Source organism: Leopardus geoffroyi, chromosome E3 (assembly GCF_018350155.1).
Source record: "Leopardus geoffroyi isolate Oge1 chromosome E3, O.geoffroyi_Oge1_pat1.0, whole genome shotgun sequence".
NCBI classification, from domain to species: Eukaryota; Metazoa; Chordata; class Mammalia; order Carnivora; family Felidae; genus Leopardus; species Leopardus geoffroyi.
Window position 1 is genome coordinate 40152225 of NC_059340.1, and position 26310 is coordinate 40178534.

Here is a 26310-nt window from a genome sequence, read left to right on the forward strand (position 1 = left end):
GTACATGGGACCCTGGGAGAGGGGAGCGGCTGCAGCCGGCCCAGCGTGCTCCCGCTCCAGCCTGCTCATTGCCTGCCTGTGGCCCGGCAGGTGGACCTTTGGGGACGGGGACCAGGTGATTGGCCAGTTCAAGCCTCCGTACAATGAGTCCTTCCGGGTGCCAGATCCTGCGGTCGCCCAGGTGCTGGTGGAGCACAATGTCACACACGCCTACGCCATCCCAGGTGAGCGCTGGGGCCCGCCACCCTGCCGTGGGGACAGCCCCCTTCTGCCCAGTCTGGGTTGGTGGCCTGGGGCCCTTAATAGAGTGAAAGAGTGGTGTCCGGGCCACTGAGCCCCGTGATTCAAGTCTCTTGGGCAGAAACTGGACCTTCCTGGCCCCTACTCAGACCCACTTTTGGCTCAGAAGGGAGTTACCTTTTATTTTTAAAATTCCAGAAGTTTCACACGCAGAATGCACAGTGATCATTGGTGACCCCACCATCCTTGCCCTGCACCGACCCTCTCTCTTCACCAGGGAGGGTCTGCTCCCATCTCATTTATGCCCCAGCCCCGCGTCTTGCCCTCTGCTTGTGGCACCCTGCACTGGCCCCATTGCGAGGACCTCCCGGGACAGGGCCCAAGGGCATTCTCCCTTGACGTTTTGACCGAGGGCCTGTTCTATCTTCCCGAGGGGCCCTGGCGCGCAGCAGCACGGGGTTAGGTCATGGCTTCGCCAAGCAGGTGGTGGAGGTGGCCCTGGCCCTGTTCTCACTCAGGCCTGTTCCCCAGGTGAGTACAACCTGACCCTGCTGGTGTCCAACGCCTTCGAGAACCTGACGCGGCAAGTGTCTGTGAGCGTGCGTGCCACCCTGCCTGCTGTGGCTGTGGCCGTGGGAAGCCGTGTCCTGGTGGCTGGCCAGTCTGTCACCTTTGCCCCACACCCACTGCCCTCATCTGGGGGCATCCTGTACACGTGGGACTTCGGAGATGGCTCCCCAGCTGTGACGCAGCACCGGCCGGAGGTCAACCACACATACAGCTCAGGGGGCGCGTACCGCGTCCATCTGGAGGTCAACAACACGGTTAGCAGCGTGGCGGCACGTGTCGGCATCCGTGTCTTTGAGGAGCTTCGGGGCCTGAGCGTGAGCCTCAGCCCGTCTGTGGAGCAGGGCGCACCTGTGACCGTCAGCGCCGCCCTGGAGTCGGGAGACAATGTCACGTGGACTTTTGACATGGGGGACGGCACGGTGCTCACGGGCCCTGAGGCCACGGTGGAGCACGTGTACCTGCGGGCACGGAACTGCACGGTGACTGTGGGAGCGTCCAGCCCCGCGGGCCGCCTGGCGCTGAGCCTGCCCCTGCAGGTGTTTGTCCTGGAGGTGCTGCGGATCGAGCCTGCGGCCTGCATCCCTGTGCAGCCCCTCGCCCGGCTCACGGCCCACGTCACTGGGGACCCCACCCACTACGTCTTTGACTGGACGTTCGGGGATGGCTCCTCCAACACCACCGTCTCGGGGGACCCGACAGTGACGCACAACTTCACACGGAGCGGCACGTTCCCCTTGACGCTGGTCCTCTCGAGCCACGTGAACAAGGCCCATTACTTCACCAGCGTCTGCGTGGAGCCCGAGCTGGGCAACGTGACCCTGTGGCCCGAGAGGCAGTTCGTGCGGCTCGGGGACGAGGCCCGGTGGGTGGCTCGCGCCTGGCCCCCGTTCCTCTACCGTTACACCTGGGACTTTGGCACTGAGGATCCTGCCCGCGTCGGGGGCCCCGAGGCCACGTTTGCCTACCCGGCCTCTGGCTCCTACCTGGTGACGGTTGCCGTATCCAACAACATCTCGGCTGCCAACGACTCCGCGCTCGTGGAGGTGCAGGAGCCCGTGGAGCTCACGGCTGTCCGGGTCAACGGTTCTCGCGTGCTGGAGCTGCAGCAGCCGTACCTGTTCTCCGCCGTGGGCCGCGGGTGCCCCGCCACCTACCTGTGGGAGCTGGGGGACGGTGGGCTCCTCGAGGGCTCCGCGGTCACCCACGCCTACAACAGCACGGGCCACTTCACCGTCCGCGTGACCGGGTGGAACGAGGTGAGCCGTGGCGAGGCTCGGCTGAACGTCACGGTGCGGGAGCGTGCGCGGGGGCTCAGCGTCAACGCCAGCCGCACGGTGGTGCCCCTCAACGGCAGCGTCAGCTTCGCCACCTCCCTGGAGGCCGGCAGCGACGTGCGCTACTCCTGGGTGCTCTGCGACCGCTGCACGCCCATCCCCGGGGGCCCCACCATCTCCTACACCTTCCGCTCGGTGGGCACCTTCAACATCATCGTCACGGCCGAGAACGAGGTGGGCGCCGCCCAGGACAGCATCTTTGTCTACGTCCTGCAGCACATCGAGGGGCTGCAGGTGGTGGGGGGCGGAGGCGGCTGCTGCTTTCCCACCAACCGCACGCTGCAGCTGCAGGCCGTGGTCCGGGACGGCACCAACATCTCCTACAGCTGGACCGCCCAGCGGGACGGCGGCCCGGCGCTGGCCGGCAGCGGCAGAGCCTTCTCGCTCACTGTGCTCGAGGCCGGCACTTACCACATCCAGCTGCGGGCCGCCAACATGCTGGGCAGTGCCCTGGCCAATCGCACGGTGGACTTTGTGGAGCCTGTGGGGTGGCTGGCCGCAGCCGCCTCCCCGAACCCGGCCGCCGTCGATGCCAGCGTCACCCTCTGTGCCAAGCTGGCTGGGGGCAGCGGCGTCATTTATAGCTGGTCTCTGGAGGGAGGACTGAGCTGGGAGACCCCAGAGCCGTCCACGACCCACACCTTCCCCACCCCCGGCCTGTACCTGGTCACGGTCACGGCTAGGAACCAGCTGGGCTCGGCCAACGCCACCACTGAGGTGGCCGTGCAGGTGCCCGTAAGTGGCCTCAGCATCAGGGCCGGCGAGCTGGGTGGCAGCTTCGTGGCGGCGGGTTCTGCCGTGCCCTTCTGGGGGCAGCTGGACTCAGGCACCGACGTGAGCTGGTGCTGGGCGGTGCCGGGTGGCAGCAGGCACGGCCAGCACGTTTCTGTGGTCTTCCGTGACGCCGGCGCCTTCTCCGTCCGGCTCAACGCCTCCAATGCCGTCAGCTGGGGCCTGGCCACGCGTGAGCTCACGGTGGAAGAGCCCGTCGCGGGCCTCGTGCTGTGGGCCAGCAGCAAGGTGGTGGCGCCCGGGCAGCTGGTCCACCTGCAGGTCCTGCTGGCCGCCGGCTCTGCCGTCAGCTTCTACCTGCAGGTCGGCGGGGCCGCCACGGAGGCGCTGCCCGGGCCCCGCTTCTCCCGCAGTTTCCCCCGGGCCGGGGACTACACGCTGAGCGTGCAGGCGGAAAACCACGTGAGCCGGGCCCAGGCGCAGGTGCGCATCTTGGTGCTAGAGGCGGTGGGTGGGCTCCAGGTGCCCAACTGCTGTGAGCCAGGCATCCCCACGGGCACGGAGAGGAACTTCACGGCCCGCGTGCAGCGGGGGTCCCGCGTGGCCTACGCGTGGTACTTCTCCTTGCAAAAGGTCCAGGGGGACTCGCTGGTCATTCTGTCAGGCCGCGACGTCACCTACACCCCCGTGGCCGCGGGGCTGCTGGAAATCCACGTGCGCGCCTTCAACGAGCTGGGTGGCGTGAACCGCACCCTCGTGGTCGAGGTCCAGGACACCATCCAGCACGTGGTGCTGCGCAGCGGCCGCTGCTTTACCAACCGTTCGGCCCGGTTCGAGGCCGCCACGAGCCCTAGCCCCCGGCGTGTGGCCTATCGCTGGGACTTCGGGGATGGGGCCCCGGCGGAGGACACGGAGGAGCCCTGGGCCGAACACTCCTACCTGCAGCCTGGAGACTACCGCGTGGAGGTGAATGCGTCCAACCTGGTGAGCTTCTTCGTGGCCCAGGCCACGGTCACCGTCCACGTGCTGGCCTGTAGGGAGCCCGAGGTGGACGTGGCCCTGCCCCCGCAGGTGCTGATGCGGCGCTCCCAGCGCAACTACCTGGAAGCCCACGTCAACCTGCGTGACTGCGTCACCTACCAGACGGAGTACCGGTGGGAGGTGTACCGTGCCGCTGGCTGCCATCGGCCGGTGCGCATGGCCCCCGTGGCTCTGCCCAGCGTGGACATGAGCCGGCCCCAGCTGGTGGTGCCACGGCTGGCGCTGCCTGTGGGCCACTACTGCTTTGTGTTCCTGGTGTCGTTTGGGGACACCCCGCTGGCACGGAGCATCCAAGCCAATGTGACAGTGGTCCCTGAGCGCCTGGTGCCCATCATCGAGGGAGGCTCGTACCGTGTGTGGTCGGACACTCAGGACCTGGTGCTGGATGGGAGCAAGTCCTACGATCCCAACCTGGAGGACGGCGACCAGACGCCACTCAGCTTCCACTGGGCCTGTGTGGCCTCAACGCAGGTCCGGTGCACAAGGGGGTGTGAGGTCCCCTCTGGCTCCCTTGGTCGTTCGTGCGGATGAGCCTCGGAGGGGCAGGGGGCCTTCCAAACGTGCCCGGGGCTGGGCTCTGCTTTGAAGCCGTCCAGGGTCTCACGACCCCTTCCCTTGTGGCTACAGAGTGAGACTGGCGGGTGCGCTCTGACCTTTGGGCCCCGGGGGAGCAGCGTGGTCACCGTCCCCCGGGAGCGCCTGCAAGCTGGCGTGGAGTACACCTTCAACCTGACCGTGTGGAAGGCAGGCCGGAAGGAGGAGGCCACAAACCAGACGGTGGGTGCCACGGGCCCAGTCCTTAGCCCAGCAAGGCGGAGATCCGGGCCCCGGGGTGGCCGAGGTACAGCCAGGAAGGGCTGAGCACACAGGGCCATTCATGCCAAACACTCTTGGTGAAGGTTTCCTGTGTTTTGGTGTTCTGGAAGCTGTTGGTTCTCACTGTGAGTTACTACATTTGATTGATACAGATTCTCTTTAACAAAACGTTTTGCTTCAGTTTTGTTTCCTTCCGGAAGCGCTGCGGCCTTCCGGAGCTTAGAGGGGTCCTGGGTGCTCTAGGTATTTATTAGTGAGAAGTAAGGGGTTCCAGCAGCACCAAAGGCAGTGAGGAAACCGGCCCCCTTCCCAGAGCATGGGTGTCCTCATTTTTGAACAGGAAGAGCCTGTTCTCAGCCCTGGGTGGACACGTGCTCAACATTGCTGCCCCCTGCACCCTCCAGGCAGGTCAGGACCGAGGTGCCAGCGGCCCCTGGGGCCAGCGCTGCTGCGGCCTGCCGATGGCGGCAGGTGCGCGAGGTGCTGCTGGTGCCTGGGACGGGCTGTGTGGGGACGGGGGAGCTCGGAGCGGGGTCCAGCCTGGATTGGCTGAGGTGGGACTGACCTCAGATGGGGCTGTGCAGCGAGCACGGCCGCCTTCACCCCACACGTGGCATTCGTTCTGTTTCTCCTCCACGGGTCCGTCCGTCCGTCCATCCATCCTGTTCACAGGTGACTACCTGAGTGCTTCGTGTGTGCTAGGCCCAAGCTGGGTTTTGGGTGCTACGGAAAATAAACACGAGGTGGACTCTGTCCTCTTGGGTGCCCACCACCATCCTCCAGACTGGGAGACATCAAAAACGGAACGAATGTACTTGAGCAGGGCTGAGCCCACGGAGCCTTGGGAAGTTGGACTCCGGGTTAACTAGGTGCCGGCAGGGCCCAGGGAGGAGCCTTCCCAGCCAGGAGAACAGCATCAGGGCAGAGGCCAGAGGCCCAGCTCCCCTGGGGAGCCTGGCCGGGGCTGACTGCCCTGTGCAGACTCAGGGTGTGGGCCCCAGGAGTGGAGGCCCTGGCTCAGGTCGTGGCTTCTTATCTTGTCCCCAGGTGTTGATCCGCAGGGGTCGGGTGCCCCTTGTGTCCTTGGAGTGTGTGTCCTGCAAGGCACAGGCCGTGTACGCAGTGAGCCGTAGCTCCTATGTGTACCTAGAGGGCCGCTGTGACAACTGTAGCGGGGGCTCCCAGCGAGGGGTGAGCGAATGTAGGACTGGGGGGCGGGGCGGGGCCGCGCGGGGGCGGGGCCTGGGCGGGGCAGGGCGGGGCTGCTCCCGGTCCTCAGCACCTTGGTCTCTGTCCCCTGGCTCTGCAGCGCTGGGCGGCGCGTACTTTCAGCAATCAGACGCTGGTGCTGGACGAGACGACCACGTCGACAGGCAGTTCAGGCATGCGGCTGGTGGTACGGCGCGGCGTGCTGCGGGACGGCGAGGGTTACACGTTCACCCTCACGGTGCTGGGCCGCTCTGGTGAGGAAGAGGGCTGTGCCTCCATCCGCCTCTCCGCCAACCGGCCCCCGCGCGGAGGCTCTTGCCGCCTCTTCCCGCTGGACGCCGTGCGCGCCCTCACCACCAAGGTGCATTTCGAGTGCACAGGTGAGTACAGCTGCAGGGGACAGGGAGGCGCGGCGCAGGGAGTCTGGGGCGCCGCTGACACTGAGGGGCCCGCAGGCTGGCAGGATGCGGAAGACGCAGGCGCCCCACTCGTGTACGCCCTGTTGCTGCGGCGCTGTCGCCAGGGCCACTGCGAAGAGTTCTGCGTCTACAGGGGCAGTCTCTCTGCCTACGGAGCCGTGCTGCCGCCTGGTTTTGCACCACACTTCCAGGTGGACTTGGCCGTGGTCGTGCAGGACCAGCTAGGCGCCGCTGTGGTTGCTCTCAATAGGTGAGCCTGCGCGGGATCTGGGCAGGTGGGAGCGGGGACTGCCATTTGTTCACCGAGAGCTTCTGCACGCAGGTCTCTGGCCATCACCTTGCCCGAACTCCCTAGTGACCTGCCAGGTGGCCCCCTGGACCTCACGACTTGGCTGCACAGCCTCACGGAGAGCATGCTTCCCAGACTACTGAGACAGGCTGACCCCCAGCATGTCATCGAGTACTCTCTGGCCCTCATCACTGTGCTCAACGAGGCCAGCGCAGGGGTGAGGAGTTCCCTCCTCTAATCTGCCCTCGGTGGGGAGCATGGGCCCGGGCCAGTCTTCGCTGCCTCGCAAGCAGTTGGCCCCCTGACTCGTCTCCTTGAAATAACTCCTCTTCTCCACAGTCCCAGCCTGTGGACCCTTCCCCCGATGCCAGCCCTCCACACCCCCATGAGAAGTCCTGGGAAAGCCCCCTAAGCCCCCTTTTGTCCCTGAAGAAACAGGGTTTGAGCCGCTGCCCGAGTTTTCTAGTGGCTGAGACAACTTGTGTCGCTGCCAGTGAAGCTGCCCATTGCCCTGAGGGCTCCCCTGTGCTCACTGCCCTCAGCACGAGCAGGCGCTGGCCTCGTCAGCAGAGTCGGACCCCAGGCGGCAGCTGCAAGCCCAGATACGCAAAAACGTCACGGAGATTCTGGTCTCCCTGCGGGTCAACACCGTGGATGACATCCGGCAGATTGCTGCGGCGCTGGCCCAGTGCACGGTAGGGTGGGCCTCGGGCCCCGTGGCAGCCCCTGTCCTGGCCATGTCTCCCTGGCCGTGTGCCTGTCCTTGGCCATTAAGCATGTGAGCCGCAGGTGCGACTGTGCAGGGTGGCCTAGGGGTAAGGAGCGGCTTGGCTCTAAGGAGAGCACACGTGAAGAGGCTGTTCCGGTGCCCTCCCACTCAGCCCATGGTCACACCTGATCGGGCTTCTGCAGCCCCAAGCGGTTAGCCACCACTGTCGCCCAGGACTCGAGAACCAGGCTCGGCTGAGCCGAGCACAGTCTTGATGGGGACGGGGGCACGCTGTGCCTCTGCGTGGCGGGAAATTGCTGCACAGCTTTCAGCAGAGAAGGAGGCAGAGAACCTTCCCAGGCGGGAGAGGTGACCTGTGACACGTGGCCAGGCACACGGATTAGGGCGAGTGGCAGGACCGCGTTACCTTGGACCTTCCTCGCCCGCGGGTGGGGAGAAACCACAGAAGAGCTCTCGGCAGGGAGGCACATGGCTAGAACCCACGCTTGGGGTGGTTTCTCCAGCTGCAGCGTGAAGGGTGTTGGGGAAAGGCCTGGGCCACGTGGCCGGTGTGACGGAACTGAAGTGGGTTGAGGGGTCACGGGGGGTGCTGGCCCTGCTAAGCCAGGCCGGAGGAGGGCTGCCTACGGCATCTGGCCTCCCTGCAGGTGTCCAGCAGGGAGCTCGTGTGCCGCTCGTGTCTGAAGAAGACGCTGCACAAGCTCGAGGGCATGATGCACATCCTGCAGGCCGAGACCGCCGAGGGCACCGGCACGCCCACGGCCATTGCTGACAGCATTCTCAACATCACAGGTGCGGCCGGGGCCAGGCAGGCGCGTGCTCCCCACCCCCGCCCCTGCTTGCCCCCCCTCTGAGCCCTCCCCGCCACCTCTCCTCCCACAGGTGACCTCATCCACTTGGCCAGCGCGGACGTGCAGGGCCCGCAGCCCTCAGAGCTGGGCGCAGAGCCGCCGTCGCTGATGGTGGCGTCCAGGGCCTACCACCTGTCGTCGGCCCTCATGTGTATCCTCATGCGCTCCCGCGTGCTCAACGAGGAGCCCCTGACGCTGGCCGGCGAGGAGATCGTGGCACAGGGCAAGCGCTCAGACCCGCTGAGCCTGCTCTGCCAGGGCGACGCCTCGGTTCCCGGCTGCCACTTCTCCATCCCCGAGGCCTTCAGCGGGGCCCTGTCCAACCTCAGTGATGTGGTACAGCTCATCATCCTCGTCGACTCCAACCCCTTCCCCTTCGGCTACATCAGCAACTATACTGTCTCCACCAAGGTGGCGTCCATGGCCTTCCAGACGCAGGCCGGGGCCCAGATCCCCATTGGCCGGCTGGCCTCGGAGCGCGCCATCACCGTGAAAGTACCCAACAACTCAGACCAGGCTGCACGGGGCTGCCACACCCCTGCCGGTTCTGCCGTCGTCCAGCCGCAGGCCTCGGTCGGAGTTGTGGTTGTCCCCGAGGACAGCAACCCTGACGCCGGGTTGCACCTACAGCTCACCTACTCGGTGCTTAGCGGTGGGTGCTGCGGGCCTCGGCCCAACCTGTGTGGGGGACCCTTGGTGAGCAGGTGTCTTTCGTGCCCCCCCCCCCCCCCCGCCCCCGACTCGTGACCTTTAGGAAAGTCTGCCTCCTGCTTCATAGGCTGGCCGGGGCCTGGCCCCAGGGCAGCGGGGAACGAGGCAACAGTGAGTGCTGCCGGCAACAGAGAGCTCTCCAGCCCCCCAGCCCCAGGCTGCAGGGCTGCCTGGGAGCGTCCCCCAGGGTGTGCGAGCTGCGCGGGGCAGCCGTCCAATGCTGTCCTTGTGCCCCTAGAACACTACCTGTCCCGGGAGCCCGAGCCCTACCTGGCTGTGTACCTGCACTCGGTGCCGCAGCCCAACGAGCACAACTGCTCAGCCAGCAGGAGGATCGGCCCGGAGGCGCTGGCGGGTGGGGACCACAGGCCCTACACCTTCTTCATCGCCCCAGGGTGAGCCCACGCCCCGCCCTGGGAGCAGGCCACCGCGGACCCACAGTGGGGGCTAATCTCTGACGGCTGGCTGGACGCCAGCGGGGTCACCGGGTTTCCTGTGGGAGTAGGTCTGGCGGCAGGAGGACCGGAGGCGGGCGTGGCTGCAGCTGAGGGGTCCGGGAGCAGGACCCGCCCTGACTCGGGCGGGGCAGGGTCTGGCTGTGACACTTGCTCAACTTCTAGGAGCAGAGACCCAGGCGGGACTTATTACCTGAACTTGACCAGCCACTTCCGTTGGTCGGCACTGGAAGTGACCGTGGGCCTGTACACATCCCTGTGCCAGTACTTCAGTGAGAAGGACATGATGTGGAGGACAGAGGGCCTTGTGCCTTTGGAAGAGACGTCGCCCAGCCAGGCCGTCTGCCTCACCCGCCACCTCACTGCCTTCGGGGCCAGCCTCTTCGTGCCTCCCAGCCACGTGCGGTTCATCTTTCCAGTGAGTTGCACCGTGTTCCTGGGGGCTCGGGGGCCCCAGCCTTTCTCTCGTCCTGAGGAAGTGAGGTGAGGGCCGTGCCTCCTGGACCTGATGGCTCTGTCTCCCCAGGAACCGGCCTCAGGCATGAACTACGTCGTCCTGCTGACCTGTTCCGTGTGTCTGGTGACCTATGTGGTCATGGCCGTGATCCTGCGTAAGCTGGACCAGCTGGACGTCAGCCGTGTCCGCGTGATCCCTTTCTGCGGGAAGGGGGGCCGCTTCAAGTACGAGATCCTGGTCAAGACTGGCTGGGGCCGGGGCTCAGGTGAGGCGGGGGGCTGTCTGGTCCAGGCCTCCCGGCTGCCCTTGCGTGTGCTCTCTGGCTATCTTCTCTGGTAGCGACTATCTTAGTAGACGATGGGACGAGGGCTCCGTTCACCCGGTGCCGCGTGGGGCGGGAGCTCATCAGGCCTCACGGTGCTCTCCGGGCACACGGGGCATCGGAGTGCGGGGCCTGCCTGTGTGAGCGAGCGGACGACGGTGGGGGTGGTGGTGAGCCGTTACTGGGAAGACGGACTGACCGAGCGAGGACAGTGTGACTTGAACGTTAGACGTGCTGGGGGCAACAGCGTTCGATTTCTTCGTGCAAAACTTGCTGAGCAGCGTGGGCAGTGCTGGCCGTGTGGCTGTAGGAGGTGCCACGCGCGTGAGCGTGTTCTCCATGCCTCGGCCGCTTCCTGCGCTCCCCCCTCCGTGTGTCTTTGTTGGCCCTCCTGCTCTTGCCCCCCCCACCCCCGGCGTGTTCTGGTTGGCCCTCCTCGGTGACCCCGCCCCCCGGCGTGTCCTCATTGGTCCTCCTGCCTCTGCCCCCCCCCCCACTTGTCCTCATTGGCCCTCCTGCTCCGTGACACCCCTCTGACCGCTCACGTGGGTTGCTCTGTGACATCTTTGTTCTTTCTCTCGTGGTCCCTGTCTGCCTACGTTGGCGAGTTTGGTGTCATGGCCTCGGCCAGTGTCGACCTGACTGGTGACCGTTGTTCTGAACGTCTCTCCCACGTTACCACTTGTCTCCTCCTCGCTGTGCTCTTACCCTCACCGGCCAGTCCCCGTTTTTGCAAAACATCATGTGCATATGGTGTCACAGGGAGGTGGGGCCGACTGTGTCTCACGGAGTCGCTCGGTTAATCTGGCGCCCCCCCTGCTGCGCCGTGTCGTTGGCGGCTGCGTGTCTGGCACATTGAGGGGGGTGAGAGGGCACCTGTCAGAGCGGCCTGTCTGCCGAGCGAAGGAAGGTCCGCCCGGGGTCACGTACCCAGCCCCGCTGCCTCTCTGTCCATCCTCCAGGGACCACGGCACACGTGGGCATCATGCTGTATGGGGCTGAGGGCCGCAGCGGCCACCGGCACCTGGATGGGGACAGGGCCTTCCGCCGCAACAGCCTGGACGTGTTCCAGATCGCCACGCCGCACAGCCTGGGCAGCGTGCGGAAGATCCGCGTGTGGCACGACAACAAAGGTCTGTGGGGGCGCCCGCGGCCGCCCCTCCGGCACCCCACCAGCGCCCTTCAGCCTGACTCACCGCCCCTCCCCTGCAGGGCTCAGCCCCGCCTGGTTCCTGCAGCACATCATCGTCCGGGACCTGCAGACCGCCTGCAGCACCTTCTTCCTGGTCAACGACTGGCTGTCGGTGGAGACTGAGGCCAATGGCGGCCTCGTGGAGAAGGAGGTGCTGGCAGCAAGTAAGGGCCTGGGCCCGTCCCTGCCCGGGCTGGCCGAGGCGTGGCCTGTGCCGCTGGCCTCCTGAAGCCAGCTGTGCCCTTTCTGCAGGCGACGCGGCTGTGCGGCGGTTCCGGCGCCTCCTGGTGGCCGAGCTGCAGCGTGGCTTTTTTGACAAGCATCTCTGGCTCTCCCTCTGGGACCGGCCACCTCGGAGCCGCTTCACCCGCGTCCAGCGGGCCACCTGTTGCGTCCTCCTCGTCTGCCTCTTCCTGGGCGCCAATGCTGTGTGGTATGGGGTCGTGGGAGACGCCGCCTACAGGTGGGTGCCCGTGGGGGGCCCGAGGATCTCCTCCTGCCCGACCCCTCCTACCCCCCCACAGCCTCTCCCAGCCCGGGCCTCTCTCCTCTCCTGCCACACAGCGCGGGGCCCGTGTCCGGTCTGATCCCGCTGAGTGCCGACACAGTTGCCGTCGGCCTGGTGTCCAGTGTGGTCGTCTATCCCGTCTACCTGGTCATTCTGTTTCTCTTCCGGATGTCCCGGAGCAAGGTGGGCTGGGCCCCGGGGAGCTTCCAGAGGACAGAGCGTGGGCCTCGTTGCTGCCGCCAAGGGTGGCCGGAGGGAAGGGCAGAAGGTCGAGACGACTGACCCAGGGAGACAGAGAGATGCAGATTGTCCAGATCACGAATGAACCAACGGGGCCCCACTTCTGATGCCACGGAAATCACAGGGCAGATGGGGGGGGGGGGGGGTGGGTCCTGTGACTGCTGTAGACCAGCCTGTCAGGTGACTGAGGGGAGACGGGCAGGGTCCCGGAAAGACCCGGGAGGATGTCGCAAACCTGAGCAGATCTCTAGCAAGAGGCCAAAGTGGCGATTTAAACCCTCTGACAAGGAAGAGCCCAAACGGCCTCCCTGGTGGTTCCCGTGCACCTGCCGAAGGGCCAGCACCTCACAGGCTCGGAGAGACAAGGGGCAGGTGCTTCCCGCCCGATCTGATGGGGACTGCACGAGATGAGGGAAGGACAGAGCACTTCCCTCAGGAGGGACCCACCGCCATACCCTGGGGGCGTGTGCGCCAGGGGTCCCGTGGGGTAATCCGCCGCCTGGTTCGAGTCGATGACAAATAAAACTGGAGTCCTCAGCTCTGCCAGCTGCGTTCCAGTGCCCTGAGCGGCTTGTGGCTACCGTGATGGACAGTGCAGATACAGAACGTGTGCCCGATTCTAGAACATTCTCTAGCACAGCCCCAGCCTAGGCTCTGCCTGCTCCGGAGGTGGCACACTTCTGCTGAATGCCTGCCTCTCCCCTAGGTGGCTGGGGGCCCGAGCCCCACCCCCACGGGGCAGCCGGTCCTGGACATCGACAGCTACCTGGACTCGTCTGTGCTGGACAGCTCCTTCCTGGCCTTCCCGGGGCTCCGCGCTGAGGCAAGTGTGGCCCCCCACCCCCCCCCGGGGCCCTGCCCGGGCTGGGTGGGTCCCGCTGCCTCTGGGCAGCTCAGAACCTGAGGTGTTCTCTGTGCTTCTCAACAGGCCTTTGCCGGACAAATGAAAAGTGACTTATTTTTGGATGATTGCAAAAGGTAGGAGTCCCCAGAGCAAGCGTGAGCCTTGGCGTGGGTCCGCCACACCTCGTGCGTGGTGCATTATGGGTGTCTGCGCTGCGTGCGTTTTGTCCCCTGGCCCCGTGTATTGTTGTCACACATGCTCTAGGGCCGTGTTGTACGTGTGCCCCCCTGGGCCCCACTTGTTTCACCTGTGTCACCTACAGCCTGGTGTGCTGGCCGTCCAGTGAAGGCACGCTGAATTGGCCGGACCTGCTGAGTGACCCATCCATCGTGGGCAGCACCCTGCAGCGGCTGGCACGGGGCCGCCTGGGCCCGGAGGAGGACGGGCTCTCCCTGGTCAGCCCTTCCTCACGTGCCAAGTCCTTCTCAGCTTCGGGTGAGCAGGGGTGGGGAGGGTGGTATCCCCATGCGATCCCCGGGAAGGTTCTGAAGAACCTGGGGGTGGGAGAAACCATGCCCTCGCTGACGTGTTTTCCCTCTAGACGAGGACCTCATCCGGCGGATCGTGGCTGAAGGGGCCGGCAGCCTGGCCCCTGCCCGGGACGCGCAAGTAGAAACAGATCTGCTCGCTGGCCTGTAAGTCCCTGGCTCCCGGGGGTTGGGGGGTGGTGGGGAGCCCAGGCCAAGAAGCCCCGCTCCCCGCCTGGGACTGGCCTTGTGCGGGGCTGGGCCCCTTACCTATTGAAAGGACCTCACAGGATGGCAAGCGTTCCCCACAGGTGGCGGAGGTGTGGGGTGATGGGGTGCTCAGGACCAGGTTTTCCAAACATCCCGCTTGTTTTCTTTTGAGATTGTTTCAATTTTACGTTTTTAAGAATCTCTCAACTTCTGAGATGGACGATTCGTGTAAAACTATCTCTTATTTCCTTTTTTTCCTCCAATAATCACATATCTGCTCCTTTTAACTCTTGTCGTTCTCAAGCACCAAAGATGACACATATGAACCGTCCTGAGCACAGGGAACGGTGGGGGGAGGGGGGCCTCTCGAGTCGTTTTGCAAACACAGATAACCGTGGCATGATCGCATGTTACGAAGAAATTGGAAATTGATTCAGAAGGTCTATACTATGGGGAGATCCTGGGACAGCAGCCCCAGATAGCTCCAGCCCAGAGCCTTTCCTCAAGTCCAGGTTCAGGCCTTGGGCTGACTGCGCGAACGGGCCCCACGGACGTTCACTGGCCTGCGCGGAGCTGCCCGCCCCGCAGGGCCCAGGCCCCCCTCCAGAGACGCTGCGCCCCCCCCCCCCCCCCCCCCCCCGGGTCCCGGTCTCAGAACCGGCCCGGTGCACGCTCCGGCCACCACAAGTTTTCATTGACTCCCGACTCCTCTCTTGGCGTCCTTCCTCACGCACACCTGCCGCTGCCCTTCCGGTCCCGAGTCTGACCCTCCTGTTTGCTCTTGCGCCTCCGTCCAAACGTCCCCCTCGGCGGAGTCCTGCTCCCTGAGTCAGGCCCTGCCGCTGCTCTCCTAGGGCACCAGCCCTCTGTCGCCATGTGACCGGTTACCCCAAAACTCTGCTTCGAGGGAGCCAGACGGCAGGCAGGTTGTGGTTGTCCCCATCTGACCCTCACCCTGGCTGGCTTGAGTGCCCTCACGGCATGACGGCCGACACCTCAGAGCGAGTGGCCCAAGCAAAGCAGGAACCACAGAGTCCTTTACGACCCAGCCCTGTCAGTCACCACTGTGTCCTTGCCCGCGGAAGTGGCGGGAGGGGGGAAGTGTCCCTTGGAGGCGGCTCGCCTTACGACGCTCCAGCAGCTGCGTGAGCTGGCCCTGCCGCCTCCGTCGACCGCTTCCCTCCTTTTCTGCCGTCATCTTTGCTGTCTTCTGCCCCCCTTCTGCCTAGAGGCATCCTCCCCAAGACAAGAGCCCCAGGTCTCCTTCCTGCCGTTCTTGGCGCGGCAGCTCCCCGGCTGGGGCCTTCCTGCCTGCAAATGCATGAGGGCGTAGTGATGGGGACCTCCTCTCTGTCCTCCCTGCCTCCGGGCGTCTTGCCTGCACGCTCCCCCCCCCCAGCAGCGTGCGTGGCCTTGGCTCCTTTCACTCGGGGCCAGAACGGTGCCGGCCTCGGCCGGGGACCCGGGGTGCTGGCCCGTGACAGACAGGCTTTGGTCTCCTGCGGCTTGGTGTTTGGTGAAGCCGCGTGTATTTTAGGCCATATCTGCTATGCCACCTGCCCTGACACCACATCCACATGTAAAACATGAACGTGGGCGTCCGGAGAAAGCCCTAGAAAGAACAGGAATGCCGCTGCTCCTGCCTAATGAGGATATGGAGCACCTGTTCTCTAGTCCATCTCAAGAAAAAGTTTGCTTGCTGTCCTGACTTCCCACCCGCATAAACGATACTTCTCACTCTGTCGAAGGCTCACAAACCCGGGCGCGTTCAGCGCAGCTCATGGCAGGCACCTGCTGGGAGCGGGGGAGGGGGGCCTGTTCTGTGTAGTCAGGGCACAGCTGTGCAGGCCCCCTCGCCAGGCGCGCGCTTGGCCCTTCGGAAGTGCCTGTCACACCCTTGTTTCACATCCCCCCGCCCCCGGAGCCCCCGTTCCTTGGTGGGGCAGCTGTGCAGCCGGCCAGGTCAGTGTGGCGCCGTGGGCCACACACACTTCTCTCGGCCCCGGGAACCCTAGATACTGTCGGGATTTTGAGACAAAGGTGTTTCCTTGTTCAAGAGTTGCATCTTGGGTCACAAAGCTGCGTCAGCGCGCGGTCCCTTTGTGAAACGTGGGTCTGCGTGGGGAGGTTGGGGGCGAAGACGCGAGGTGTGCGGGGTGCGCCCCGGAAGGTCGCGACGCGAACTCGGAGCCTTGGGGCCGCTTCAGCCATGCTGCGAGCCACCGCCGCTGGGGTGACGATGGGAGAGGACTCTGTCCGTGGGTGGAGGAGCAGCGAGCGAGGGGGAGACGGCAGCGGAGGCTGACGTGGGTTTTCGGCCTGAGGGGCAGGGCAGGCACCGGGGGCCCTTCCCAGAGTCACCGGTGGTGGTCTGAGCCCCAGCGCTGTATCTACCCGGGTTTGGGGCAATGTCTTCTCTCGGCTGACACGGGGGCGGGGTGCAGGGGTACGGGGGCTCAGGGACGTCGTGCTGTGGGCCGACAGCTGAGCGCGGGCTACGCCGCCCCCCCCCCCCCTTTCTGTGCCTCAGGTCCAGCGCTCCTGCGGAGAGGACGGAGACGCTGATGCTGCAGAGGCTGGGGGACAGGGGGCTGCCCAGCCCGGGTCTGACCTGGGAGCGGCCCCAGTCAGCAAAGCCCGCCAGGACAGGTGTGCTCTCGTGTCCCCAGGATGCCCCTCTGGGCCCCTCCCCGTGGGCTGCCCGTCACCTGTCTTCCTCCCTAGGACTGGTGGACGGTCTGCGGAGGCGGCTGCTGCCAGCCTGGTGTGCCCCCCTGGCCCACGGACTCAGCCTGCTCTTGGTGGCTGTGGCTGTGGGGGTCTCCGGCTGGGTGGGTGCCGGCTTCTCCCCTGGTGTGGGTGTGATGTGGCTCCTCTCGAGCAGCTCCAGCTTCTTGGCCTCCTTCTTCGGCTGGGAGCCGCTCAAGGTGAGTGGGACGTTGGGGGGCCGGGCTGCCAGCCCCTGGCGCCTGTGGGCCCCTCTGACGCCTCCCTTGGCCCAGGTCCTGCTGGAGGCCCTGTACTTCTCCCTGGTGGCCAAGCGGCTGCACCCCGACGAGGATGACACCTTGGTGGAGAGCCCGGCTGTGACCCCTGTGAGTGAGCGTGTGCCCCGTGTGCGGCCCCCACACGGCTTTGCGCTCTTCCTGGCGAAGGAAGAGGCCCGAAAGGTCAAGAAGCTGCACGGGATGCTGAGGGTGAGCCGCTCTCCTGTCCCGTGTCTGGCCGAAACCGCACCTTCTTGCAGGTTCTCCCTCGGAGACCCCGCGCGTGCGCCCTGTGGTCCTCTCGCCCCCGCCCCGCCCCCCTCGGCCCCAGCTCCCGGTGCCTGTGCCCCGCCGTGCCTCTTCCCATGCCCGGCTCGATGAGCAGCCTCGCAGGCCCTACGGGCCATCTTCTCTGCCTTTGGAGGGACCACCTGTCCGCCCCTCTGGCGGGATGCTGGCGGGTGTCTGTGCCGCCCCACTGGCACCAGGCACCTTGGCCACGGGCGGTTTGCTGGCCAGTGCCGTGACGGTGGGCCACACTGGGATTGGCTGACCCCAGGGCCGTCCCTGCCCCCAGAGCTTCCTGGTATACATGCTCTTCCTGCTGGTGACGCTGCTGGCCAACCATGGGGACGCTTCCTGCCACAGCCATGCCTACCGCCTGCAGAGTGCCATCAAACAGGAGCTCGGCAGCCAGGCCTTCCTGGCCATCACCCGGTACAGGCATCCCCGTGCACATGCGCGTGTCCACCTTGCCAGGCCGGGGAGGCATCGATGCCCGCCAGATCCCTTCTCGATCTTGTCCTTGGTGCAACCCAGTCCCCAGGGGACGTGGGGCAGCGTCTTGGATTGTCGTGGGTTGTCAGGACCGGAGTAGGTGGTGTTGGCAACACGGGACCGGAGACACTGTTCAAAACGTCCCGGGGCGCCTGGGGGGGCCCAGTCAGTTGAGCGTCAGAGTGTTGGTTTCGGTGCAGGTCACGATCCCACGGTGTCAGGGGTGAAAGCCCCGCGTCAAGACTGCGTCCTGACATTGCGGACCCTACTTGGGATTCTGTCTCCCTCGTTCTCTACCCCTACCCCGCTCATGCTGTCTGTGTCTCTCTCAAAACAAATAAGTCAATAATCTTCGGGTACCCAGAACCGCCCCGTAACACTTCCTGCTCCAAACGTCAGTATGCTGAGCTTGAGGCTTCTGGGTCTTGACCTAGTCCCGTCCCGTGGCACTGGCAGCCTGCTGTTGGCTGGGCTGGGGCGGCAGGAGCAGTGCTCTGTGGGCCCCTGACCACCCCCGCCCCCAGGGGTGCAGGGCACTGCCGGGTAGAACATGGAACTCTGTCTGTGTGAGCAGGTCTGAGGAGTTTTGGCCGTGGCTGTCCCACGTCCTGCTCCCCTACATCCATGGGAACCAGTCCAGCCCGGAGCTGGGGCCCCCGCGACTGCGGCAGGTGCGGCTGCAGGAAGGTGAGCCGTGGAGGGAGGCCTGGCACTGCGTCCTCGATCTCCCCCAAAGAGACACCCCTGGCTGCATTCTGGTTCCAGCTGTCTGTCTAGCTGCGCATCCCTTACGTTCTCCGTCTGTGACACTGGGACCTCTGCCTTCTGGGTTGCAGGGAGGGTCTGGTGGGATCACGTAGAGCCCAGCTGGCAAAGAACTCCCCCTCTGCTTTCAGCACTCTGCCCAGACCCTGCTCGCCCGGGTGTGCCCATGTGCGCGGCAGCCGCAGGCTCCTTCAGCACAGGCGACTATGGCGTCGGCTGGGGCAGTGCTGCCCACAACGGCTCCAAGACGTGGGCCTACTCTGCGCCAGACCTGCTGGGGTGAGCACAGAGGGAGGGCCCCGGGATCCGGGAGGATCCGGGACGCAGGGAGGGGGGGTTGTTCCCCACGGGCGCCCCCTAGCCCCAGCCAGCCTTGCCTCCCAGGTTCTTCCAGGGCCGGGGCCGGGCTCTAACGCCGTCCCCTCGCCGGCAGGGTCTGGTCCTGGGGCTACTGCGCCGTGTACGACAGCGGGGGCTACGTGCAGGAGCTGGGGCTGAGCCTGGAAGAGAGCCGCGCGCAGCTGGGCTTCCTGCAGCTGCACAACTGGATCGACAACAGGTGCTCGCGCTCGGCCTGTCCCCGTCTCTCCGCACTGCGGCGCTTCCGGCGGGCACACGGGGGTCCCCACGCGGCCCCCCTCCGCGGTCCACTCCCCCACCCCGCCGCTTTTCCGTGTCCCTGTCTTTCCCCATGCACCTCACTGACCGCTCAGCCTCCACCTCCTCCCCGGGCCCCGCGTCACCCGCCGCCCAAGCCCCTTTGTCTGGGAAGACACCCAGTCTTTTTACCCTGCCCGCCCCTCTCGCCGTGTAGGAGCCGCGCGGTGTTCGTGGAGCTCACGCGCTACAGCCCGGCCGTGGGGCTACATGCCGCCGTCACGCTGCGCCTCGAGTTCCCGGCGGCCGGGCACGCCGTGACCGCAGTCAGCGTGCGCCCATTCGCGCTGCGACGCCTGAGTTCCGGCCTCTCGCTGCCGCTGCTCACCTCGGTGGGTGCCGGCCGCGCCCGTCCCGTCGCCCCGCCCCCGCGCAAGTCCCGCCCCGCCCCCTCCCCCCTCACTCCGCCCCGCCCCCGCAGGTGAGCCTGCTGCTGTTCGCGCTGTACTTCTCGGTGGCCGAGGCGCGTGTGTGGCGCCGGGAAGGGCGGACGCGCGCCGCACAGTCCGGAGCCTGGGCGCGGTGGCTGCTGGTGGCCCTGACCGCGGCCGCGGCGCTCGTGCGCCTGGCCCAGCTGGGTGTCGCCGACCGCCAGTGGACCCGCTTCGTGCGCCGCCGCCCACGCCGCTTCACCAGCTTCGAGCAGGTGGCGCAGCTGAGCTCCGCGGCTCGCGGCCTGGCCGCCTCGCTGCTCTTTCTCCTGCTGGTCAAGGTGAGGGCTGGGCCGGCGGGGGTCGGCTGGGGCCCGGGCCGGCTCCAACCGGCGGCGGTTGGGTCAACTGACACCGCTCGCCCCCAGGCCGCCCAGCAGCTGCGCTTCGTGCGCCAGTGGTCGGTTTTCGGCAAGACGCTCTACAGGGCCCTGCCGGAGCTCGTGGGCGCGGCCTTGGGCCTGGTGGTGCTCGCCGCGGCTTATGCCCAGCTGGCCATTCTGGTAGGTGGCGGTGAGGCCGTCAGGGGAGGGGGGGCTCAGCCCGGGACGCGCCCCTCACGCGCGCCCCTTCCCCTTGCAGCTGGTCGCTTCCTGCGTGGACTCGTTTCGGAGCGCCCTGAGGGCCGTCTTGGTGCCCTGCCCTGGGTCTGGGGGTCCTGCCCCGTGCCCCGCGGAGTCCTGGCGCCTCTCCCCGCTGCTGTGCACTGGGCTCTGGGCGCTGCGGCTGTGGGGGGCCCTGAGGCTGGGGGCGGTCCTCCTGCGGTGGCGGTACCACGCGCTGCGTGGGGAGCTCTACCGGCCGGCCTGGGAGCCGCAGGACTACGAGATGGTGGAGCTGTTCTTGCGCAGGCTGCGCCTCTGGATGGGCTTCAGTAAGGTTAAGGAGGTGGGTACGGCCCAGTGGGGGGGAGAGGGACGCACCCTGGGCCCAGGGGAGCCCGGGGTGCAGCCGGACTGACGGAGCCCCTGTGCCGCCCCCAGTTCCGTCACAAAGTCCGGTTTGAAGGGATGGAACCGCTGCCCTCGCGCTCCTCCAGGGGCTCCAAGTCGTCCCCGGACGCACCCCCCCCCAGTGGGGGCTCAGACGCCTCCCGGCCCTCCACGGCCTCCAGCCAGCTGGACACACCCAGCGGGGGCCTGAGCCGGCTGGGGCCGCGTGGGGAGCCCGAGCCCTCTCGGCTCCAAGCCGTGTTCGAAGCCCTTCTGACCCAGTTCGACCGACTCAACCAGGCCACGGAGGATGTCTACCAGCTGGAGCAGAGGCTTCAGAGCCTGCAAGGCCGCAGGAGCACGGGTGCCCCCAGCCCCTCCTCAGACCTGCGGCCAGCCCTGCCTGGCCGTCTTGCCCGGGCCAGTCGTGGCGTGGGTCTGGCCCCGGGCCCCTGCAGGGTTTCCCTGCGGGCTAAGAACAAGGTCCACCCCGGCAGCACTTAGTCCCCGGGGGGTCCTGGGCTCAGACCCCTTCCCTGGGGTGGGCCTCTGGCTTCAGTCTGCTCTGCAGAGGGAGCCAGAGCAGACACCGCTCAGTATTAATTTCTGCCACCCTTACGGTCTCGGGCCAGGCAGAAGAGCTGCACGAAGGCCCCCAGGGAGCAGTCGTCTCTCTCTCTGTGGGTCTCAGCACTTTAAAGACGCCATGTGGGCAGCCAGGACCCAGGGTCCCCTCCCCGGCTCCCCGTGGGAGGACACAGCAGTATTGGGCTGAGTGCCCAGCCTCTGAGATGCTAATTTATTACCAGAGTCCTCAGGTACAGCGGGCTGTGCCCGGCCCCACCTCCTGGGCAGACATCTCCCCTTTGCTAAGGATCCAGGCTTCGGGGAGGGGAACCTGCACCTCCCGTCGTCTCCCCCTAAGTTATTACCTCTCCCTTGCCCCTGCTGAGTGCACGCACCTTCAGCCGCAGTGTCTCTGTCGTCAGTAATTTATACGGGGTTAAAAATGTATTTTTGTACGTAGCTCTCTTTTTCATTAGGGCCGAGGGACCTGGTGGCTGCAGTGGCTCCATGCCCCCCGTCTCCTGTGGGGAGGGGTGCTGGGGCTGCAGAGCTGGCCTCCCTCCCCAGACACCTAACCAGAGTTGGATCCAAGTTGGGCCTGGGGCTGGGATGGGAGGCTTGTTGGAAGGGCCCAGCCATCGCCTCGGCACTTCCTGTCACCACCCCCCCTCCCCACCCCTGTGGCCTTGCTCTCTGCCTGGGCTGTGACAGCAAGAGGGCAGAGCCCAGACCTGCGGGTGTCAGGTCTGGGGGAGGAGGAGGACGCGGGCGGCGCCAGAACTCCAGGGTGGAAGGAGCCCTGCCCCGGGGCTGGCTCCCGGGGCTGGGGCAGGTGAGGGTCTGTGTACCGGAGAACACGTGGGTGGTGGCACGGTGGCCCCCGACCGCAGCCCAACAGGCCCTGTACCACCTCCGTGGGTGTGGCCATAGCTACAGCCTTGATCCCATCCCCACCCGACAAAGTCAAATAAACCAGCTGGCTGACTGCATCTGCGTCTGGCTCTGAGTGACACGGGGGGGAGGCCGGGGCTGCACCACTGCTTTATTTCATTTGCGCATATAACGGCGGGGCACGGGACCCGGCTCACACGAACTCGGTGAAGTCATCCACAGAGGAGATGAGGCGCTTCCGCTGGCCCGTCTCGTACGTGGGCATGGGCTCAGCCGGGGCTGGGGCCTTGGCGTGGCCCGGAGGGTGCGTCTGCGTCAGCGGCAGGCTGGGGTTGGGGTAGTGGGCTTCCTCACGGATCTGCAGGGGACGGGGAGCCTTCAGGAAGAAGCGGGGGCGGGGGGGCACTTGCCCTCCATGAGCTGGATGCCAGTGCACGCCCCCCTCCCCCCAAGGCATCTGAGGCCCACCTGCCCTACCCGGTGGCGCAGCCGCTTGATGTGACGGAGCCTGGCGATCCACTTGGACGGGTAGATATCCGTGGGGTTGGAGCGGCTATGGTGCACCTGGGAGGCCATCTGGGGTGGGAGACGGGGAGCACTGAGGCCCTTGTGGCCGGCACCCCTGGGCCCGTCCCACCCTGCCCCGGGCCGACCCCTCTGCTCACGTTGGCGTGCAGAGCCATCTGACGGGCCACGAAGGGCAGGTTGCGATCAGACACGATCTTGGCCACGCTGGTGTCCACGAGGCCCTCCATATCTGAGGAGACACAGAGCTCGTGAGGGGCTCAGGGCCGCGAGGGCCTCCCCGCCCGGCCCCAGGGCTCACCCTTCCTGCACTGCAGGGACACCAGGTTGCACTCGTAGTCCAGGGGGGTGATGATCACGTGGACGAAGTTGAACTGGCCCTGGGCAGACAAGGGCAGAGGTCACCCCGGGCCTTGCCCCTTTCTCGCTCGGCTCCGAGAGGCGCTTGCTAACTCCACAAACCTGCCCTGTCGGTCACTAGCCCCGTAGACACGCTTCCGACCGAGCCTGGGGGCAGGGCCGTCCCTCATCTCCTCCCCCGGGCCGCCTTCCCTCCTAAAGGCCGACTCCACATCCAGATCCCACCAACTGAATCCCCCCGAGTTCAGGTCCAGTCACGACCCTAAACAGGCGCATGACCCCCACCTCGCCTGCCTGTGCTACCCGTGACTCCTGCTGCCACCTGGCTGCCAGCTGCCTCCCTGTCCTGAGAGCAGCCCGGACGCCTACACAGGCGGACCGCTTCCCTGTGCGTCTCTGGGTGTGCACCACACACACCCACCCCAGCTCCGTGCCACCCCTCGGGCACCGTGGCCCGCGACTGGACTCTCACCAGCGGCCTCGTGTTTGCGTTCAGCGACCCCCTCTGAGGCTTGCTGTTGGGTTTAGAATCTGAACACTTGTGAGCTTCGGACCTGCCCCCCGACCCTGCCTTCCACATGCTGTGTGATGACACGAGGGAGGTGTCAGAGAGGGGGACTCCGAGACCCAGGGACACACAAATCCCTGCTCTGTGCCCGGCCCCCCACTAGGCTCATTGGCTCCCGTGAGGGCCGCTGTCCCCGTCATTGTCATTACAGAGAAAACTGGCTCGGGGGGGGGGGGGGGGGGGGGGGGGAACGTGCCCACTCCAACTGGTGGCAGGAGGCACTGGAGGTCCTTTTATTGCCGTACTGACCCCGACAGTGCCTGCTGTCTGCACTCAACACAGACCAGAGAGAGCACTTGCCCAGAGGTGTAGACTCGAGCCAGGGGTGCCCACCTGCGCCCGCCTCCAGGGCCCCCACTCACTTTAATGGTGCCCAGTTTGAAGTCCTCGCCAGAGTCATTATAGACAATGGACACAAAGTCGTTGCCCAGATGGCGCTTCTTGTCACAGCGGTGCTTGTCCACGTCCTTGGTGGGCATCAGGGTGGCGATATGGAAGACAGCTGCAAGGCGCATGGGGCCAAGTTGAGCGGGGCCTGGCATGGCCCCAGGCAGAGCACCAGCGTGGGGCGCCTCTTGGTTCCTCCAGAGGCTCTCGGGCCTGCGGGACCCGCCCCCTCCAGTGCCTGGCCAGCAGCCTTGCCTCCTCACCCCGAGGGCATAGCTTCTGGATGCACAGGCGCCAGCCCCACTGCTACCCCGTCCCCGTCGGGGGAAGTCAGGCCCTCAGCCACCCTCGGCCACCCTCAGCCCCGAGTGCGGGCCGGCGGAAGGTGCCTACCCTGCATGATGTCATCGTGCCAGCAGTAGGTGAACTGGCCGTCCTCCCCGCACACGTCCAGACCGCCCAGGTACACCTTATCGGGCTGGCAGTCCTTGAGCTCGATGAGCTTGCCCAGGCCCGTCAGGAACTCTGTGTACCGGTACGAGCCGTGCTCGTTGGACAGGATGGCGAGCTCGCTGCTGCTCTGTGGGGAGAGAGGAGCTCGGCGGCACCCGCCCCTGCCCGGCTCCTCGGGGCCCCGGCGCGCACCCGGGGGCGCCATCTGGACCCCGTCTCTCGCACAGAGCACGGGTCCACCAGCCAATTTGCTCAGGCGGACCAAAAACACACCCAGAGGCTGGCATTCCGCGGCATCCCAGCCCCGCGCCGCAGGCCTGCTCCTCTCATGGGGACGAGGGGCGCCCCGCTCCCACCGGCTCTTCGTGCGGCAGCCAGAAGGATGCTCCGGAGGCTGGGGCCGAGTTACCTCCAACCCTCGGCTCAGAACCATTCATGGCCCTCCCACCTCCCTGGGAACAACACGCAGCCCTGAGGCCGTCCACGCCTCCCCTCTACTTCCCCATCCTGCCTCGGCCCCGTGTGCGCGCCGTGGGCACTGCGCCAGCCACCCCGTGCCCGGGTCGCTGATGTGAGCAGTGCCCCGCCCACACCTGTGGCGTCCACGCACCCACCACCATCTCTGCAGCCCCCAACATCCCTCTGGGCACCGTGGGCTCACACGCTCCGCCGTCACTCCCGCCGCATCCCGGGCACTGGAACAGCAGCCTGCACAGGGCCCCACGAGCACTTGATGCTCTGGCAGCTCACGCAGTGACTGAGCTCGGTGGCGGACGAGGGGCCGGGCCCTGAACCCAGCCCCAGCCAGGGAGGCCATCCGGCTGGGCTCGGGCCCCCAGCACCCTTACCTGGCCTTCTCCCACGTACAGGACAGCGATCTTGTGTGTGTCGTAGGATGGGATCTGGTCGAGGAGCTGCACCGACCGCTCGAAGGACTGTAGCCACAGAGCCCCGCCTGAGCCTTGGGCGGCCGTCGTGCCACCACCAGCCCGTCAGGCGCCTGTCCGGGGAGGGCTCTCCTCGCCCGGGGGCAGGAGGGGGGAGGGGTCGCTATAGGCTGCCACAGGGAGCTGAGGCTTGGTCTCTGCAAGCCTGGGCTGTGGGCACCCCACGGTGTCCCCCACCCAGGCTCCGGGGGGACCCCGCACCGGAGAGAAAGCACACGTACCTCATTAGGCAGAAGGATCGGCTTGTTGGACTCGTCGCCAAAGAAAGGAGAGTGGTAGAGCTGCAGGAACACGAAGCTGCAGGGGCAGAGATGGGAGGGCCGGGCCGGGCCCGGTCACTGCTGGCACCGCCGCCCCATCGCCGAAGGAACCGCCCTTCTGTCTGGCTCCCACCGGCCACGGGGCACAGACTACACGACCCGTCGGCCGGGGGCCACTCAGGCACCGTGTCCCCATGGGGACTGTCCGGCAGCTCCCGCCCGAAAGGGCAAGGCTCACCTGGGGTTGATGCCTGGCACCTTCTCAGTATTGGAGGCCCCAGCTCTGCTCTTGAAGGCGTCCCGCTCTACCCTCTTGCCTCTGCGTGACGGGGCTGAATCCGAAATGGTGTAGCCTCTGGGACGCAGGCCACCGGGGGAACGGGGACAGCCAGAAGGCAAGGGACCCTCGGGCCTCGCAGGGCCCCGGCCCTGACTCTCTTCACCTGGGGTTGACCAGGTGGCACCTGCCCCGTCCAGAGTCCCGGACTGTGAGCGGGCCTTGGCCTCGGGGCTCAGCCGGCCAACGTCGGCCTTGTCCCCAGGGTCCCCGAGTGTATCCTGCAGGGTCTGCAGCTCCGGCGAGGAGCTAGACTTGCTGAGGGGCTGGGCGGGCTGGAAGGAGAGCCCCGCAGAGGGCCGGGCTCCCTCGGCAGACACGGCCCGCCCGATGGGGAGCCCTCCGGCAGCCACCTCCTCTGCGGCGAAAGACTTCTCCTCTTGGCTGGAGCTGGAAGACGACTGGAAAGGAAGGAGTCCAGAGAGCCTTCGTTGGAAGACACCAGTGAACCCTCCCAGGGGCCTACGCGGGGGCGACGAAGCCCCACCTGCCCCCCAGCCAGGGCCACAGGAGCCACTCGGCAGCAAGCGGATGGCCACGGCCCCGCCCCCTCCCCTAGGACGACTCCTGCCCCTGCTGAGCAGCAGGGCCACAGGATGCCGACAATGAGCCACTAGCCCTGCGGGGACCACCGGGAAGCCCCGGGCCATCCACGCAGAAGGGACTCGGAAGGACAGCTAGCCAGTTCTTACATAACAAAAGAGGAAGAAAAACCTCGTGTGAGTTCACAGCAAGCCAGCCGGAGCCACAAAGCCTGGAGCGGAGGCCC

General features: G+C 66.3%; 2 protein-coding genes across 27 annotated transcripts in view; one reads left to right on the top strand and one right to left on the bottom strand.

Moving 5' to 3' along the window:
• PKD1 (polycystin 1, transient receptor potential channel interacting) overlaps positions 1-21802 on the top strand; it is a 44012-nt gene extending 22210 nt beyond the window's left edge. Inside the window, exons 14-46 of one of the 8 annotated variants that reach the window (XM_045460630.1) lie at positions 91-224; positions 772-4388; positions 4545-4694; positions 5781-5924; positions 6040-6322; positions 6398-6611; positions 6669-6867; positions 7193-7345; positions 8028-8172; positions 8263-8883; positions 9181-9337; positions 9563-9815; positions 9924-10119; positions 11139-11309; positions 11389-11532; positions 11621-11831; positions 11933-12059; positions 12823-12939; positions 13045-13094; positions 13283-13455; positions 13562-13655; positions 16228-16346; positions 16422-16624; positions 16700-16894; positions 17262-17401; positions 18036-18148; positions 18358-18505; positions 18660-18785; positions 19041-19215; positions 19305-19595; positions 19683-19817; positions 19897-20202; positions 20298-21802. In XM_045460630.1, the coding sequence (XP_045316586.1) occupies positions 91-224; positions 772-4388; positions 4545-4694; positions 5781-5924; positions 6040-6322; positions 6398-6611; positions 6669-6867; positions 7193-7345; positions 8028-8172; positions 8263-8883; positions 9181-9337; positions 9563-9815; positions 9924-10119; positions 11139-11309; positions 11389-11532; positions 11621-11831; positions 11933-12059; positions 12823-12939; positions 13045-13094; positions 13283-13455; positions 13562-13655; positions 16228-16346; positions 16422-16624; positions 16700-16894; positions 17262-17401; positions 18036-18148; positions 18358-18505; positions 18660-18785; positions 19041-19215; positions 19305-19595; positions 19683-19817; positions 19897-20202; positions 20298-20750 (9757 nt within the window). In that variant the 3' untranslated portion in view covers positions 20751-21802. Of the gene's footprint in view, positions 1-90; positions 225-771; positions 4389-4544; positions 4695-5780; positions 5925-6039; positions 6323-6397; positions 6612-6668; positions 6868-7192; positions 7346-8027; positions 8173-8262; positions 8884-9180; positions 9338-9562; positions 9816-9923; positions 10120-11138; positions 11310-11388; positions 11533-11620; positions 11832-11932; positions 12060-12822; positions 12940-13044; positions 13095-13282; positions 13456-13561; positions 13656-16227; positions 16625-16699; positions 16895-17261; positions 17402-18035; positions 18149-18357; positions 18506-18659; positions 18786-19040; positions 19216-19304; positions 19596-19682; positions 19818-19896; positions 20203-20297 lie in introns of those variants that run through there. The other 7 variants (XM_045460631.1, XM_045460632.1, XM_045460625.1 and 4 more) reach the window with 7 other exon arrangements.
• Positions 21803-21835: 33 nt separating this feature from the next.
• The window catches only part of TSC2 (TSC complex subunit 2), a 35028-nt gene continuing 30553 nt past the window's right edge, over positions 21836-26310 (bottom strand). For 9 of the 19 annotated variants that reach the window (XM_045460648.1, XM_045460645.1, XM_045460647.1 and 6 more), the window contains 9 exons: positions 25443-25942; positions 25166-25241; positions 24846-24932; positions 23938-24124; positions 23520-23659; positions 22531-22609; positions 22370-22461; positions 22173-22280; positions 21836-22062 (listed from right to left, as the gene is read on the bottom strand). In XM_045460648.1, coding sequence (XP_045316604.1) covers positions 21898-22062; positions 22173-22280; positions 22370-22461; positions 22531-22609; positions 23520-23659; positions 23938-24124; positions 24846-24932; positions 25166-25241; positions 25443-25942 — 1434 coding nt within the window. In that variant the 3' untranslated portion in view covers positions 21836-21897. Of the gene's footprint in view, positions 22063-22172; positions 22281-22369; positions 22462-22530; positions 22610-23519; positions 23660-23937; positions 24125-24845; positions 24959-25165; positions 25242-25442; positions 25943-26310 lie in introns of those variants that run through there. The other 10 variants (XM_045460641.1, XM_045460650.1, XM_045460646.1 and 7 more) reach the window with 3 other exon arrangements.